The sequence below is a fragment of the Manis javanica genome, chromosome 13, assembly GCF_040802235.1.
Source record: "Manis javanica isolate MJ-LG chromosome 13, MJ_LKY, whole genome shotgun sequence".
Classification (NCBI taxonomy): domain Eukaryota; kingdom Metazoa; phylum Chordata; class Mammalia; order Pholidota; family Manidae; genus Manis; species Manis javanica.
The window spans coordinates 92771622-92789903 of NC_133168.1; the positions used below are offsets into that span (position 1 = coordinate 92771622).

Genomic DNA, 18282 nt, shown 5'->3' on the forward strand with positions numbered 1-18282 from the left:
AAGTGGAAACAAACCAAATGTCTATTAACAGATGAACAGATATTACAAAATAGGTTTTATCCATACAATGGAATATAGTTCAGCCATAAAAATGAATGAAGTATCCATACATGCTAGAACATGGACGTTCCTTGAAAAACTTAAGCTAAGTGACTGAAGTCAGTTACAAAGACAGCATATTCTATGAATCCGTTTATATGCAAATCCAAAATAGGGAAATATAGATCAGAGGTCGCCTAGGACTGTGGTTTGGAGGAGGAAGCTGGAAAGATGGGGAAGTGATAGCTAAAGGGTACCGTGGTTTCTTTCTGAGGCCACAGGAAATGTTCAGAAATTGTGGTGATATTTGCATGTATCTGTGAATATACTGAAAACCACTGAATTGTAAACATTAAAGGGATGCATTGGATGGTAGATGTATTATTTCTCAGTAAAACTATTCAAATAAATGCATTAAGAGTCTTGAGCCATAGTAACTATATTGAGTTTTCAAGTACAACATGTATTTACACTACCTTTTATTGTTTTTTCTTATATTGGTGAAAATAGGAATTAAGTTGCCTTAGGAATATCATGACCTTTAACGTTTCAAAATCTATAAGAACACACAAAAAAATTGTTGTAAAATGTACTCCTGAGAGTTTTTATTGACCAGCATTCTTATGGTGGGGCAGAAGGGTCCGTGCGCTGGGGATCGGGCTGCTGGGTTCAAACTTCCCATTGGAACCAAGTGCTTGGGAGGCCTTGGAATTCTTTAGCTGAAGCACCACGTGTATGGAGGTGGAGAAGGGGTGGGTGGAAGCCTCAAACTGTCAAAGATCTAAAAAGGCAGATTATGACATTACTGACGTCATTTCAAGTGTATCAAGGGTCACAGCACCGTGTGTGGCCTCGCAGCCTGGTATCAGCCCCTGACCCGCAGAGGATCTGACAACCTCTTGTCTAACCTGGCCTGGCCCGGGCGCCCCATTTGCTCAGAACAAGGGCGTCGCTCCACCGGGGAGCTGATTCTAGCATTCCCGGCGCGCACCTGCGTCCCCGCGTTCAGAAGGAGCTGCAGGAAGACACCACTGCTGCTCCGGATGGGAGGTTTCCTGTAAAGGCAAACCTCCCTGGAGGCGACAGGGCCCCGCCCAGCGCCGGGGAAAACGGGCTCAGCTGCGCCAAGTGACCTCCTGCCCCGCTGTCAGTCAGGGAAAAGGGGAGGGGTCCTTGAGAGCTGTCCAATCAGGGGCGCAGCCTGGCGGGTGGGCGGGGCGACGCTCTCCGCCGCGCGGACTCTTCCACGAGCGCGGTCGCGTCTCACCCGCGCTGAACGGTGCAGGTACCTCAGTTGCTGCGTCAGCCGCTCTGTGAGCTGCACCTTCCGGGAGCCGCAGGGACGACGCCGGGGGACCCAGCAGCCGGCCAGCGGTGGGTGTGCGGGCCCGGTGTCCCGGGACCGGGCGGAGAGGCCAATAGGATCCGGCCGTGGCTGGACCCGGCCTTCCCGCGGCCTTCTCTGGGGTTCGGACCCGAGTCCTCCGGGGGCGCCGCTCGGACTTCGGGCCCCTGCGGTCCTCGGCATGGGGGCTGGGCAGGCAGCCGGGCCTGGGCTTCCTGTCCGGTTACAGCGCGCGGCCCCGGAACCTCTCTGGGCGGCTCTGCGTCCGCAGCCCGGCGTCTCCCCAGGTTGTGTGGTGACGAAGGGAAGGGCCTCAGGGACAGTCTTGACTCGGCCTCCGGGCCTCATGCGTGGGAGGAGATGCGCTCTGTGGGGTCCCCGTCCATTTTTTCTCCACTGGGGGAACCGTTTTCTCCTGAGTTTCCTGAATGTTTGGGGAGCAGGGTCTCAAATCCACGACCCGGCCCCACCCGCCCCCCATCCTCTTACAGGACTGGTAGTAAATCCCAAACCCACATCCCTCCAGCCTTCTGAAATGCCAGCCTCTCGTCTCCGATTCGCAGCAAAGTTACCAGCTATTTGTGCTCCGGGGTGCATTTGAAACAGATGCAGTATTTTAATTAGTTTCCCACAGTCAAGGGATGGCTGCTTTTAAAATGCTTTCTGTGTGTATGTATGTTTTACGTAAGAGGGAAGCAGAGAATAACCACCTGGAACTATGTTGCTTGAAATCTTTGGGCCTTTTCCGCCAGATGTGTCCTGTGCACAGACATCCTATGAGAAGTCCTGTGGGTGGAGGTTCCTCTTTGGAACCTTTCCTGGGTGATCAATCCTGTTAGCACAGTCCTTACCTGGATTTGTCGCCTTGAAAAGATTTATTCACTTATTTATGTCTCTTTTTCAACAAATGTAAAATATATTTTATTAATAGATCTGGAAATAGTATAAAGCATTTCCCAAGAGGCAAGAGAGAAGTGAATCTCAGAAAAATCCAGTATTAGGTTTACATTGTTAAAATTTCTTTTTTCTTATTTTTCCTCCCCTGAGCAGATGTATAATATTCTGAGGTCTGGTTCTTTTTGGGTCTGGAAGGGGTGACTTCTAATGGAATTTCACACCAGAAGTGTTCAAGTACTATTGTTTATAGAATAATTACTGCTGTGGAAATATTCTGAAAATGATCAATAGTTGTGGATTTTCCAACTAGAATAATGCCTTCCAATTGTCTTCCCCTCTTTACACATAAACATTGGGGTTTGTGTAGTTTTGCGTGATTCTTCAAACACTGGCGTTGTGCCACTTAAACTATCAGTGTGATCCTAACAGTGTGACTGGGAGCAGAAACCTGTGGGCGGCTACCCCAAGCTAAGCTTCTGCCTCCTCACTTGAGCCTGCAAAGGAAAGTCCTTGATGGCGCAGTTGTGTTGCTCTTGCCCTGAAGTCGGCGTGATTCAAACTAACATAGCTGTGCCAGCTTTGTTTAGTGTTGGCATGCCATGGTATTTTTCTCTGTTCTTAACTTTTAATCTGTGTCTATTTGTGATTCTTCACAACATACAACTGCCGTCTTATCTGCTGCGCCAGCTTTTGTCTTCCCCTTTTTGTATTTAGAACACTGATGTTTAAAGTCATTATTGATAGAGTTGGATTAGTATCTGCAATATCTTTTTCTGTTTTCTAGTTCTTTGTGCGTCTTCTCTATTCTACCTTCTTTCTGCCTTCTCTGTCTTTTATTGAGCATTTTACCTGATTCCATCTGTTCTCTTACCATATAATTAAACATTTTTTTTTGGTAGTTGGGCTGAGTGTGCACTGTACATTTACAATTCATCTAAGCCTTCTCTGAAGTAACACTATACCATTCACTGTCCAATCACGATACTACTACACCATAGTGAAACAATACTATGTGCAGGTACCTCATAACAGAGGTATGTTGTGGGTAAAATTGTAATATTTCCAGAATATCTCGCCAGGCTTTGGTGCATTTGCATATCCTCAGGGGTGGAGAGAAGTTCATCTCCATATCAAGGGGTAATTACTTGGGCAACCGAGGGCGTGTCTGAACCTGAGAGGTTAGCGGGAGGGGCTGGCTTGCTGCTTCAAGAGGCAGAGAGACAGCGCTGGACTGCAGTTTGTAAGCAATAAATGGGTTTTAAACTTTATTTCTCCCTTTGCCTGATTTCGGTTATAACAGAGAAATCTCAATTCCTCCCTCCCTGTCCCTTGCACATTTCTGTCATTCCTTTCATCATCTGTAAGCTATAAAAGCTGTTGCTCTTATGGTTTTGAACAAAGTGTTATCTGTGAGATGAAATAATAATGACAAAAAATATATATATCTTACCTTCATTTATTCCTTCCCTGGCACTTCATTATTACCTCTTTCCTTCCTGATGAATTTCTTTTAACAGTTCTTATGAAGCAAGTTTTACTGGTGACAGATTCTCTCAATTTTTCTCCCAGAAAGTCTTCATTTCTCTCTCACTTTTGAAGGATAATTTCGTTGGCACAGGATTGTAGTTAGGGTGTTTTCCCTTTCAACACATGGTTGATTTCACAAAACTCTGTTCCGGTTTGCATAGTTTCTGAAAAGAAGTCTGATTTAATTCTTATCTTTGTATCTCTATAGCTAAGGTTCTCTCCCCGTAGCTTGTTTCAAGATTTTTCTTTCTCTTTTCTCAAATTTAAATATGGTATTTCTAAGTGTGCATTTTTAGGTTATCTTGTTTGGTGATCTCTGGGCTTCTTGGACCTGTAGTTTGGTGTCTACCATTAATTTTGGAATATCTCAGTCTCCATTGTTTCATTTGTTTCTTCTGTTACTTTGTCATTTTCTTCTTGTATTTCCATCTGTATATATTACACCTTTTTTATTGTCCCAAAGTTCTTAATTTCTGCTTTTTTGTTCTCTTTACATTTCAGTTTTGGGAGGTTTTACTGACATTTTATTAACATTTTCTAAAGCTCACTGATTCTCCTCACACATTTCCACTGTACCAATGACCCCCCCACAAAGGAATTCTTTGTTTCCCTTCTTGCTTTGTTATTTCTTGTATTTTTTCTTTTGTATCAATTTCTACATCTGCTTACGTTATGCACCTGATTTTGCATGTTATCCACTATTTGCATCAGAGCCCTTAGTATTATTAATCATGGTGACTTTACATTTCTGGTCTGATGATTGCAGCCTGTCTGCCACATCTGAATCAGGTTCTTTTGCTTGTCCTGTCTCTTCAGACTGTGGTTTTAAGCCTTTTAGCAGCCTTTTGGTCTTCTGCTGAATGCTGGGCATGATGTATTGTGAAAAGCGAACTGAGGGAAGTGGGCCATTAGTATCTGAGGCTCTGTGTTTATCTGCCCAGGGTTGTGCTGTGTTTACTATTCGCGGCAGCTGTCAGAGGCTACAGATCCTCAGGGGTCCTTGCTTTTGTCACCCACTTGTCTCTAGGGTTCTCACAGAGGCGTCTCAATAAGCTCTGAAACGTGCATTTCTTTGAGTATATTGCACTGTTACTAAGGAGCAGTCTCCCTGATATAATGGTGTGGTGTGGGTGGAGAGGACATGTTCTATACTCCTAGGATTTGGTCTCAGATTTAATGAGCCATGTCCCTGGGCTCTGACCTTCTTTGGTGTAAGAAAAATGTTTGGTCTTTGTCCATGGTTCCCAGCAAGGGCCTCATAAAGCCCTTGGACTTTTCTAAGTGATAAGGTGGTTTTTAAACATCTTATGTTCTAAGCAGGCCACTGTTTGCTGGCACCTAGATGGCTTCAAGATAGGGATTGGTCACCGGGGAGACTATGATTTAAGGTTTATAACTTTCAGCCTAGTCCCCAACCTGTGGGGAGGGGAAGGAGCTGGAGATTGAGGTGATCATCAATCACCAATGATTTAGTCAACCATGAAGAAAACTTCATCAAAACCCACAGTATCCATAGAAATTTCAAGATGATGAACACATTGGTGTATTGGGAGAATGTCGTGTCTGGAGAGAGCATGGAAGCTTTCTGCTCCCACCTCCCTCTTTGTCCTCTGCGTCCTCTCCATTTGGGTGTTCTTGAATTATATCCTTTACAATAAACTGATGATAAGTCAAGCTTTCAATTCTAATAATCATTCTAAAAAATTAGAAAACCTGAGGGGTTGTCCAGGGAACCTCTAAATTTGCAGCCAGCCATGCAAAACCATGCAGAAATGTATGTGGCCTGGGCCTGCATTTTGTGGCTGTCACATGACATGGGAGAATCTTGTGGGCCTTTAACTCTGGTTGGTTAGGGTTGGAACTGAATTGTTGGCCACCCAGTTAGTGTCAGAGAGTTGGGGAAGTGGTTTTGGAAAACATACCACACGTTTGCTTTGGGGAAAAGTTGTTTCTAATTCTCCACCCACCACCCACCCTCAACTTAGGTCCGAGGGACTCAAATTAGCTATTTCCCTCCCAACTAGTCAATTAGGCTCTGATGAAACAGTCTTTTGAGAACAGGCCTTGTTAGGAACAGTACATTGTGGGTCTATTTCCAAATAGCTGTTCCGTCTCTCTTTCCAATTTTGGAGATAGTAGCTTGCCCTGGAACCTCAATTCTTTGATAGATGTAGGAAGAGTGATTTTTTTTTTTTTTGGTATCATTACTCTACATTTACAGGAGGAACATTATGTTTACTAGACTCCCCCCATCACCAAGTTCCCCCCACATTCCCCATTGCAGTCACTGTCCATCAGCATAGTAAGATGTTGTAGAATCACTACTTGTCTTCTCTGTGTTGTACAGCCCTCCCTGTGCCCCCCCCCACATTATACATGCTAATCATAATGCCCCCTTTCTTCCCCCACCCTTATCCCTCCCTTCCCACCCATCCACCCCAGTCCCTTTCCCTTTGGTAACCGTTAGTCCATTCTTGGGTTCTGTGAGTCTTCTGGTGTTTTGCTCCTTCAGTTTTTCCTTAGAGTGATTGGTTTTAAGTTTGCTTTTTTCTGGTGAAAATGGGAATATTACTTTTTAAGCTCCTCACATGCCAGACCAGAAAGCAGAAGTCTCTGACTCCACTTTTAAATGTTTACTGATGTGTTGGCAAAGCCCAGATTTCTTCCTGAGTAGAGCAAATCAAATTTTTCCCTCTGATGTGTCTCCTTTACCCAGAACACTTCACTTCTGATACTTCTGGTTCTCAAATACGTTTGTCCACACAACAAGCAATTTTCCAGCCAGGTGTCCTACAATTTAACTCAGTCTACATGGAGTTAAGTGTCAAATCCCATGGGTTAAGGACTCAGTCGCACAAGACTGTACCCCCCTCACTTATGATGCCAGTCTCAAGGAGTAGGTCCCCAGGTGACCCACAAATTCTGTCTGACTTGCTACCAATCAGAGAGTCCCACAGCCTTTCCCTTGGGTTAGGACTCAGCTTCGCTAGAGCAGCTTACAGAACTCAGGGAAACACGCTTATGCTTACCATTTGCCGGACAAAGGTGAATCTGGGAGGGTCCCATGGAGTTGGGGTACATGTCCCTCCTGGAATGTGGATGTGTTCACCAACCTGGAAAAGTCTTCATATTAATGGGGTTTTGTGGTGGTGTCCTCATGTAGGCACGATCAGGTATGAACTCCGTCTCCAGCCCCTCGAGGATAGGTAGTTGAGCTGATTCCAAGCTCCTAGTCATGGCTTGGGCTTTCTAGTGACCAGCTCCATTCCAGGAAAGATCCAGGAGCCTACCCAGCGTCACCTCTTAGAACCAAAGAAGCTCCTAGAGATTTTGTCACTCAGGAATTTACATGGTTTCAGGACCCTTGTGTCAGGGACAGGGTCAAAGATCATATACTAGAACAAGACTTGCTCCTAGTGTTCTTATCCCTCAGGAATTTACAAGGTTTTGGAACTTGGTACCAGCAACTGGGGCAGAGGTCAATATATATATTTTCTAGTATCTGATAGCTGACAACTTTTTAAAGTCTTATACCTCCATCTTTCCCCTTTGTCCCTCATCTGTACAAGGTGATAAGAAAGCCTGGCTGCTCACTGCTTTGGCGCTGGCAAGAGATTCAGTTCCAGAGCTGCTGCCCTTGATCACAAACTCTCATCCAAGCCCAGCCCCTAACCTCAGTAAAGTAACCGGGCCAGACTCCATTCCTTCTCTCTCAAGGCATCTCCCACCTGCCCTGCCCTCCCTGGATGCTTCATAATTAAAGTCATAATCCCTTTCATAGGTTCCTGGCAGATATGTTTTCGTTACACTACTCAACCAAACCTTGTGTTGGGGTTGGAACCACCTCAGGTCATTTCTATAGGTCATGAAGCAAGTAACACAGTATGTATATTGCAATACAAGGAGCTTATTTGGTCCACTGGTAAATCCTACAGATCTTTTCACGTCAGTACTTTTATTTTAAAAAGTACATATGATGATGAGTTTATGTAATCCGTTCTCTCTAAATAGATAGGTCACTTGTTACCAATTTTTGCTGCCAAAACCGAGAATGAAACTCAGATTGCCACAGGACAAACGCATACAAATTGTGTTCGTTTCCAATCTTAATTACTTCATAAAATTTTTATCATCAAATATATTTAGAAAAGAATGTACAAAACGTTCTCTATGCTAAGATTTAGTTAGAACATAAACATCCTTGGAACCGTCATCGAGATTCATCCATCTGTGGGCAGTGGTGGCAGTGCCCTGACGTTCCCCTCCATGACTCCTGCCCCTTAAGGAGACTGCTGCCCAGACCCTCATTAGTCTTAATACCTTTGCCATCTATTTTTCACTAAGCAGTGTTCTGAAAACTAAGCAGTTTTTCCTTCTCTGAGCTTTAAACAGATGAGTGTTCATGGAATTGCGCTGAAAAGGTTTTCTGATGGCTTCTTTGCTTCAATGTGTTTCATACACGTGAGGATCCGAGGCATCAGGCCTGCTCCAAGGTGTGGGGTTCCGATCCACCATCAGAGCCAAGCGTTCAGGGGTGCTACAGGATTCTGTAAAGCCCCGAGGGGGCGGGGGCGGGGCGGACAGGGTAGTCATCACTCTCGCCACAACTGGTCAAAGATCAAGTGGAGCCAGACCCATTACGTGCGGTGAGATGACAGGTGTCTGCGTTTGTGCCGGAGGTTCACAGTCCCGTGGCCTGGCGGCGTTACGGTTCCGTGTGGCGTCCCTGATCGGGAGCAGGTTCCCGCGCTGCCCAGGCAAGGTCGGCTCAAAGTCGCGACCTCCGGCCTGCTGCCACTCAGGCACAAGGGGGCGGGGCCTTGCAGCCTGTCCAATCATGGGAGTCGCCGCTCCCGTGCGTGTGGTGCTGCTGCCCTGTGACGCCGTGGGCGGCGTGGGCTGTGGGCTGCAGGGTTGTCGCTCCTGGTTCTTTCTGGCCCAGATCGTCTCTCAGTGTCCAGAAAAGCTTCAGGTAGCCACACCAAGGCCTGTGTCACAGTGACTGGCATTAGCGCGGCAGTCGTCGGGTGAACAAACCCGGTGCCACAGAACCCAAAAAATGGTGAGTGTGCAGGGCCATGTGTCGGGAATGGGGCCGCGGGGAGCAGCTAGACTCGATCGTGGCGGGACCGGGCGCCCCGTGGGCAGCTCTGAAACCGGTGGACCTGAGTCCGCCTGCAGCACCGCTCAGACCTAGGTACCCTCTGGCACGCGGCATGGTCTCAGGCAGCAGTAGGGACCCGGGTGTCCAGTCCCATCACTGTATGGGGCTGGGTCATCCCCACGTTTTGCAGTGACCACGGAGAGTGTCCTCAGGAGACAGTCCTGACTCGGCCTCAGGGGTTCGTGCATGGGACGAGTTGTGATTTGTGGGGTCCCCAACCCCTTCTCTCTCCCAGGGAAAGTCGTATTCTCTGAAGTTTTCCAAATGTTTGGGGAACAGGTTCTCAAATCCACGACCCTGCCCCCCAGCCTAGGTCTTCCTAGGACTGGCAGTAAATCCCAGATTTCCAGATCATTCCCTGCATTCTGAAACGCCATTTTCCCTTCTCCAATTTCCAGCATCATTATTAACTCTTTGTCCTCCATGGTGCATTTCAAACTGTGCGGTATTTTAATTTTTTTTTATAATTTCTCCACAGAATTCTTTTTAGAGATTAATTTTTGTCTGTGGTTATTTTACCGAGAGAGAAGCAGAGAAAAACCACTCGGAATTACACTGCATGAAATCCCTGTGCCTCTCCCTCCAGGAAGTGTCCCCAGCACAGGCATCCTATGGAAAGTCCTGTGGGTGGAGGTTCCTCTTTGGAGACTTTTCTGGGTGACCTATTCTGTTAGCACTGCCCCTGAGATTGTGACTTTATTCACTTTCTTTAAGTCTCCACTTTTCAACAAATGTAAAATGTATTTAATCAATAGATCTTGAAAGAGAGGTTAAAAAAAAGTGAATTTTGTGCCAAATGATTTCCCTCATTTGTGGAGTATAACAACGAAGCAAAACTGAAGGAACAAAATAGCAGCAGACTCAGAGATTCCAAGAATGAACTAGTGGTTACCAAAGAGGTGGGGTATGGGGGGGCAGGTGGGGAGGGAGGGAGAAGGGGATTCAGGGGTATTATGTTTAGTATACAAGGTGTGGGGGGTCACGGGAAAACAGTGTAGTACAGAGAAGGCACACAGTGAATCTGTGGCATCTTGCTGCACTGATGGACAGGGACTGCATTGGGTTATCGGTGGGAACTTGATAATATGGGTAAATGGTAGTAACCACATTGTTTTTTTTCATGTGAAACCTTTATAAGAGTATATATCAATAATACCTTAATAAAAAACAAAACATTAAAAAAAAGTGAACTTCAGAAAAAGTAAATATTCTATTATTTCATTCCATGTAGTAAAATATTTGTTTCCTTTTTTTCTTCCCAGGAGTGGGTGTAGTAACATTTCTGTAGCCATCCTTTCTATTTGGATGTTTTCAAATGCAGTCTCAGAACTTAAGACTTGTAAGACCTAGAGGTGTGTTCAATTGTGATTGTTTCCCAAACGATTTTTTACCACAGAAATAATAAACTGGCCATACTTGTTTTCTGAAAGGAATAGGTATTTTGTGTTTTCTTGTTGAACTAGAAAAAAATGCCTTATGGTTTTCTTCCATCCTTTACACATAAACTCTGGATTTGAGTGATTTTGCTGGATGTTCAAACACTGGGTTTATCACTTTTAAAATACCAGTGGTGGTTCAGAGGACCTGGGTGGGGAATAGAAGTCTGAGGACAATGGCTCTAACCCTAGGGCCCCTTGAGCCTTCTAAGGGAAGTACTTAAAGGCCCAGTTGATTTTTCCCTGGGGAGCCTCCCCCTGGGTGTCTTAGCTACTCCCACCCACCAGGGAAGGAGCTTTTCTACTGAAAGAAGCTGCAGAGCCCTGGAAAGGGGCAGAGGCCTGTGAACGTGGAGCGGGGGAAGATGAGGCGGTTTTGTCCTTTCGGAGGTTTGTAACTGGTTTCTTTGGCCCTGTTCCTAGACAGAGCTTTCAGCCTTGCATCCACCGTATTGATGCACTCGGAGCAATCTGCATGTTATGGAAGTCTGGAAGATCAGGTGTTCTGTTTTGTGGACAAAAGGATTTTTGAATTTCGGAGTTCTTTTGGGTCAGAACCTTACATTGACTTTGGATGAGGATGGAAGGCTGAAGGAAGCAGTGTTTACATTATATCCTGAGAGCAGGGTCTGTGGAGCTCCCAGAGTCCTTTCCTGTGGCTGCTCAGCTGTCCCCCCACCCACCAAGGGACTGACTCCAAGGATTGTATCCCATCAGGGGGAGTCTACCGCAAGCTTGGGCAAGTGGGTTTTCCTTCTGAACTGCGGGGAAGCAGGCTGCTGATTCACCCGGCTCCAGTGTTTGCCGGCTCCAGTGTTTGCATTTCTTTCCTCGTGTGTTTACACACTGCATGTTGGAGTTATTTGCTCTATGTAGTTTCCCTTAGACTTTGGTGTTATTTCCTGTTTGAGCATATGAGAGTTTTAGTTTTTGGGTTTTGAAAATGTAAGTTGATTGAAAGATAAAGTGGGAGTAAGGCAAGAAATTCCGGAACCAACCAGAGTATTTTTTCCTTTTAGGCAAGAGAGCCTCCAGATATGAGATGGGTTATTTGCGCTTCCAGGTAGATTTTACGTTTCAGGTCAGTTTTTGTATGTGCATGTTCTTAAGAGCATTTTCAAAATTTAAATGGTATAGTATTGGTAAGGCATAAGGCAAATGAATTCCTATTTTAATTGTTAGTGGGAAAACTATTCAAAATATATATAAATCTTTGAAAATCCTTAATACAGTGAATGGGTTAGACCCAAACCCTAATGCATTGCAATATGTTACTTATTCCTGTAATAACCCTCCAGCAAGTCAGAGCACCCCACAGGTGGCAGTCACGACTGCACATGCTGCTCACGGTGTCACCTGTGGTCACCTGCAGAGGTGTGGCTCCCCACCAAGACTGGTAACAGTGTGGTGTGTGTGTACACACAAAAATACACACATAGATCCCAACACAGAAGGTAGGAAATGGTTTAGGACTCACACAGCGGATCTCAGGAGAGGGAAGGCCAGCTTCCCCCAGCAAGGAGATATAAGGAGACTTTATGATACCTCTTGTTATTTTAGAAAGTTGTAATTTTTCATATTGTATGGCTTAAACTTTTATAAGCATTAGTGTTCAAAAGGTTGAATCTTAGAATGGTTTCATATAAAAAAGTAAAAATTAAATTTGAAAGAGGAAAATAAAGGATATTAAAAATAAAAATGTGGTTTATATAACTAAAATATGTGTAAGATAAGGTCTAAAGCAGTGCACTGCCAGAAGATTTTGGTTCCCTCCAGTGCTCTTGCTTCAGGCACCCCCAAAAACCTAGTGTTGATCATTTCCTGAGCCTTGTGTTAGCGTTTCTTTATATAAAATCAAGCAGTTAGGGATGCACATTTTTCTTACCCTGTTTATCCTTATAATGAGCAGTGAGACCCCACAGTTTTTGATGTCTGCTAGCTCACTGCTTGAACTTCCCCTCCTCCTTGTGCCCCAAACCTAGCCTAGCTGGTGAGGAAGTCTGAATGTTTTCTCTTCTGGAGATAGCAGATCAAATCACAAAAGCCCCTGCCCTTGGGCAAGAATTCTCACCTCAGCTCAGCCCCCTGCCACAATGAGCAGCCAGCCCAGCTCTGTCCCTGCTCTCCGAACCCAGGTCAAAGCTGCGGGGGAAGCTGGCCTTCCCTCTCCTGAGATCCGCTGTGTGAGTCCTAAACCATTTCCTACCTTCTGTGTTGGGATCTATGTGTGTATCTTTGTGTGGACACACACACCACATTGTTACCAGTCTCGGCGGGGAGCCACACCTCTGCAGGTGACCATAGCAGGTGACACCGTGAGCAGCATGTGCTGTCGTGACCGCCACCTGTGGGGTGCTCTGACCTGCTCTGACTGGCTCACCTGCTGTGCTGCCTGATGGTGGCATGGACTGTGGGCTCCTGGGTGCTGGGGGGCTTGTGCTATGACCTGTGCTGCCCTGTGTCATGCTGGTGACCCTATGAAGCCTCAAGTCTACATGTTAAGCCCTTGTTCAGGAGGAGTGTGGAATTGGGGCCCTCCCCAAGTTAGTTCTGGCACATTGTTTCAATCCCTAAAAATGCTTTGGGAATCTGGGTCCTGCTCCCTCTTGACACAGTGAGAAAATAACTATTGTCCCTCTCAGGACCCACAACCTTTGCTAGACTAATGCTCTTCTGGAGGCAACATACTCCTTGTTTACAAGTTCACTTGAGCCCACCTGTGCTGTTACTTGCCACCTGGCCCACCTTGAGAAGGATCCCTGACAGCAAAACATACAGGCTCTGGACTTGGTCAAATCGCTGTCCAACCGGCCTTCCTGTTCTGGCCTCAGGCACTGCTTCATAGTAGAGGCTGCAGTGACCTCCTCTCATGTCCCCTGGAGTTACCATGATGGCCTTACATTGTCTAGGTGCTTCTGATGCAAGAATCTGCCCTAGACCCCAAAGTGTTAGCTGTGAGAGCTGCAGTGGGCTCCGCTCACACAGCTGTCCTAACAATAGACAGTCCTCAGCAGGCGGCTCTATATCCAGCAGCCATTATGCTGTGGTACCTGGAAACGGTGCCCCAAGAGCTCAGTGCAGCTGTGGAGACCCCTTGAGGCAAGACACAGGTAAACCGTGGCTCTCTGGCATATCCTCTGTGCAGGACGGGTGGCCTCCCCTCTTAGTCCATTGCCAGGAGCCATAGTGCTGGAAGAGGCCCCGCTTTCCCAGACCCCAGCTCCGTGGGGAGCTTCTGGTATTACCTGAGTGAAAAGCAGTGGGAGTTTGTGGACGGGAGGGACGACATCGTGCACATCCCGGCATCCCGGCGCTCAGGCAGAGTTGCTGCTTTTCATCCCTTACCCGGGACATCCTGGTATGGGATGGGACTCCAAGGTCCACACATCCAAGCAGACATCAGGCCGTCATCTCAGTGCTGACCAGCAGTGGCCCCATCAGTTGTGCTACTTGGAGGATTTACCCTTTGTGGTAAAACAATTCTGTGACTCCTGTGCCCCAGTGACCCACAGTAGAGATCATGTTAACGCCTGTTACTACAGAGAGTAAGCCTGCAATGTGAGAGCTCGGCAGAAAACACCTTATCCACATGGAGTTCCACTCTCTGCTGATAGGAACCTAGACACCCATTTCACCTCTCAGAATAGACAGTGCTGGGATCTTCACAAGCATTCAGTGGAAGATTGTCCTCTCTCCCCAGAGTTGGCGTAGGCAATATAGAGCACCCTCACAGCTTATTGAACTAAGTTCAGTTTACTGAAATGGAAGATGCTCTGTGTCTATCATCAGTCAGTCACCGGGTGTGACTATTAATGTGTCTGTCTTTACTGTCTTTTTTTGTTCCTGTGGATTTTTCTTTACAGCAGTTTTAGGGTCACAGAAAACTTTAGTTCCCACTAACCTCTTTGTCTCCACATCATTGGCCCTATTTTGTATTACTCTGGTGCATTTATGACATTTGACGAACCAGTATATACGCATTTAAGTCCACAGATGACATTAGTGTTGACACTATGGGTTGTGCAGACCCTGGGCTTTGGTTATGAAAAACGACTTCTGTCATTTCTGTAATGTGAAGAACACTTTCACTGCTCTAAACATATCGTGTGCTCCACCTGTTCATTCATTGCTCCTTCCCACCCGCAAACCCCTGGCACCAAATATTTTTTGCTATCTCATAGTTTTGTCATTTCCAGACCTTGGCTTCCCAGAACTCTGCTTGGAATCATACCATGTGCAGCCTAGTCATATTGGGTGTTTTCACTTAGCAATATGATTTTAAGAGTTCTCTTTCTGGCTTGACTCCTCTTTTCTTTTTACCACTGGACAATATTTCATCATATGGATACTATAATTATTTTTCTATTCACCTATCTGGATATCTTGGTTACCTGTAAGTCTTGGCAATCATGAGTAAGGCTCAAATGCAGGGTTTTTTTTTTTGTGGAGGTAAGTTTTCAACTCAGTTGGGGAAATCTGAAGGGTTGTGATTGCTGGGTAGTATGATAAGAATAGCTTTAGTGTTTTAAGAAACTGCCATCTTCCAAAGTAGGCACACGGTGGAATTTTCCGTTCCCACCAGCTGTGAATGAGGGTTCCTGTTACTACACATCTTTGCCACCATTTGGTGTTCTCAGTGTTTTGAATTTTAATCATTCATTGTATTAAGTGTCTAGTCATAGGTCCTTTTATTTGCGATTTCTAGTAGCACATGATGTTGAGCATCTTTTCATATGTTTATTTACCATCAGTACAACTTCATTGGTGAGGCGTGTTCAGATCTTCTAATTTTTAATTGTGTTGCTGTCTTTTTATTGTTGAGTTTTAAGAGTTCTTTGGACATTTAGAATACCAGTTCTTTATCAGATTAGTGTTTTGCAAAGATTTTCTCCCAGTCTGTGGTTTGTGTTTTCATTCTCAACATTGTCTTTCACAGAGCAAGTTTTTGTTTTAATGGCATCAAACATATTTTTCTTTTATGGATCTTGATTTTGCTGATATATCTAAAAAAAAATAATCACCAAACCCCAAGGTAATCTAGATTTGCTCATATGTTACCCTCTAAGAGTTTTGTAGTTTTGCATTTTACGTACAATCTATGATCCGTTTTGTGTTAATTTCTGTGAAAGGTGTAAGATGTGTTTAGATTCTTTTTTTCCAACGTGGATGTCTACTTTTCTTGTCACTGTTTGTTGAAAAAACTTATGTTTTCTCCATTGAATTGCTTCTGGTCTTTTGTCAAAGGTGAATTGACAGTATCTGAATCTATAGGGAAGCATTATCTTTTGTATATTAACCATTTATCCTTTAACCTTACTTTACTCATATTAATTCAAGGAGTTTTCTTTGTTACTGTGGATTCCTTGAGATTTGCTTCATTGATAATCATGTCATAGGCAACAAAAGCAGTTTTATATTTTACTTCCCATTCTGTATACCTTTTATTTCCTTTTCTTCTCTTATTGTATTAGCCTTGACTGCCAGTTCTGTGTTGACTAAGACTGGTTAGCAGGCTTATCGTTGCTTTCTTTTTAATCTTACTGGGAATGCATCTGGTTTCTCAACATTAAGTTGATGTTAGTTGCAGGTTTCTAGTAGATGGTTCTTTCTCTAGAAAAAGGAGTTCTGTATTCCTAGTTTGCTATCATCAATGGATTTTGTCAAAGGCTTTTACATTTTCATTTTTTCCTTTTTAATTCCTGATATAACTAATTTCTGCCTTTTCTTTTTTCTTACCTTGTAAAGTTTCTCAACTCTATTTTTTTCCCAAAGAACCATCTTTTGATTTGTTTTTTTTCCAATTGATTTCCCATAATTTTGTTTATTTCTTCCCTAATTATTATTATTTCTCTTCTTGTGCCTACTTTGGGTTTAATTTACTCTTCTGGTTTTGTAAGATAGGGGCTTAGTTCGCTGATTACTGATCAAGTTTTTCAAGTGTTTGCCTTCAGTGCTGTAAATTTCCCTCTGGAAACTGTTTTTGCAGGATCCCACAGATTTCAGTAACTTGTATTTTCATTTTCATTTACTTAAAAGTAATTTTTAATTATCTTGAGACTTCTTTGATCCATGAGTTATTTAGAAGTGTGCTGTTTAATCTCCAAGTATCTCACAGTTTTTCCAATATGTTTCTGTTACTAATTTCTACATTAATGCTCTGTGCTCTGAGAGTATATTTTCTGTGATTTCTATTCCTTCAAATTTGTTAAAGTGTGTTTTATGTCCCAGAATGTGTTCTAGCTTTAAGTTACATTCCTGGACCCTATCTCAATGTGTGTGGGGGGATCCACAAACCTCCAACAATTCTCAGATACCAGCTGGGTATCCTCTGACACTGTCTGTCTTACAAGACTGACCCCTCCCCCACATCGGACTCCAGTCACAAGCCCAGAGGGTCATCAGGCTGTACTTCTTACCTACTGGTGATAAATCAGAGAGAGTGGGTTTAATAACAACTCAGGGGTTAGGACACTGCTTAGGGTCCTGGACCCAATTCAAATTGTGTGTTTTGGAGGGGTCCCTCATGCAACAACACAAAGCAATTTTCAGATACCACCAGGATGTTTGAGAATTCAACTCAATCCTGACACTGTCTGCCCAGCATCTGATCCCACAGATTAAGGGCTCAGTCCCACAGCACTGCCCTCCACCCCTCCCACTCCAGACACCAGTCTCAAGCCCTGGTGTTTCTGACTGAGTGGCTACAGGTTGGAGATTGCAATGACCTCCTGAAGTTTAATTTGCTAGAGTGGCTCACAGAACTCAGGGAAGCACTTACTTTACCAGCTTAATAAAGGATAGAAGTCAATAGCCAGATGAAGAGAGACATAGGGCAAGGTCCTGAATAAAGGAACTTCTGTCCTCATGGAGCTTGGGGGCCTCGTTCGGTGGCATGTTAGCATCCTCGTTCCCCAAGTGTGCATGCTCCCAGGACAGAGAGACAGGATTAAAAAGGGGTAAATACCCTTGGGTTTTTGTCAGGGCTCCGTTGCATAGTCATGATTGATTTAGTCATTGGCCGTTGGCTGACTCAACCTCCAGCTCCTCTGCCTTCTCCCCTCCCTCGAGGTTGGAGATGGGAGCTGACAGTTTCCACCCTCTAATCACAAGGTTGGCCCTCCTGACAACCAGCCCTTGCCAAAAAAACAGCCATTTACAAAACAAGACACCCATTTCTCTTTTATGGCTCTGAAGACACACCAAATATATCTGAAGAGTATATTTTGGTAAGTGAATGACCAAATATATATTCCATATAAATCATCACATCACAGGTGCTGACAGTGTGCAGTCAAAAATTGTCATATAACTTCGACTCCCTAACAGCTTAGTTAATAGCCAGCTGTTTGACCGGAAGCCTTACTGATAATGTAAACTCAACAAATATTTTGTATGTTAGATGTATTCTGTATTCTTATAATAAAGTAAGGTACTGAAAGGTTTTCTCAAGTTGTCACAAATCTCCAAAGTATTTTCCTATATATGTCTTAAAAAAAAATCTCTGTACAAGTGGACCTGTGCAGTTCAAACCTGTGTTGTGTGAGTCAACCGTGATTTGCTAAAGGGATCACAGAACTCAGAGAAAAACTTGTAGATTATCCATCTATCTATCTATCTATCTATCTATCTATCTATCTATCTATCTATCTTTTATTAAGTTAGCATTGACATACACTCTTATGAAGGTTTCACATGAAAAATAATGTGGTTACTACATTCACCTATATTATCGAGTACCCCCCCATACCCCATTGTAGTCACTGGCCATCAGTGTAGTAAGATGCCACATATTCACTGTTTGCCTTCTCTGTACTACATTGTCTTCCCCATGATACCCCCACATCATGTGTACTAATCATAATACCCCTCAATCC

At 44.4% G+C, this 18282-nt stretch overlaps 1 protein-coding gene across 15 annotated transcripts in view; it reads left to right on the forward strand.

Moving 5' to 3' along the window:
* LOC140843068 (uncharacterized) overlaps positions 1-18282 on the forward strand; it is a 180798-nt gene that overhangs the window by 76677 nt on the left and 85839 nt on the right. For 2 of the 15 annotated variants that reach the window (XM_073220862.1, XM_073220865.1), the window contains exon 1: positions 862-1413. The exons of 11 other annotated variants lie outside the window; for them this stretch is intronic. Coding sequence is in view for 1 of the 4 variants with exons in the window: in XM_073220864.1 (XP_073076965.1) it covers positions 8868-8870 (3 nt within the window). In the remaining 3 variants the exon portion in view is untranslated. Of the gene's footprint in view, positions 1-861; positions 1414-8724; positions 8871-11468; positions 11490-18282 lie in introns of those variants that run through there. 2 more of the 15 variants (XM_073220864.1, XM_073220861.1) reach the window with 2 other exon arrangements.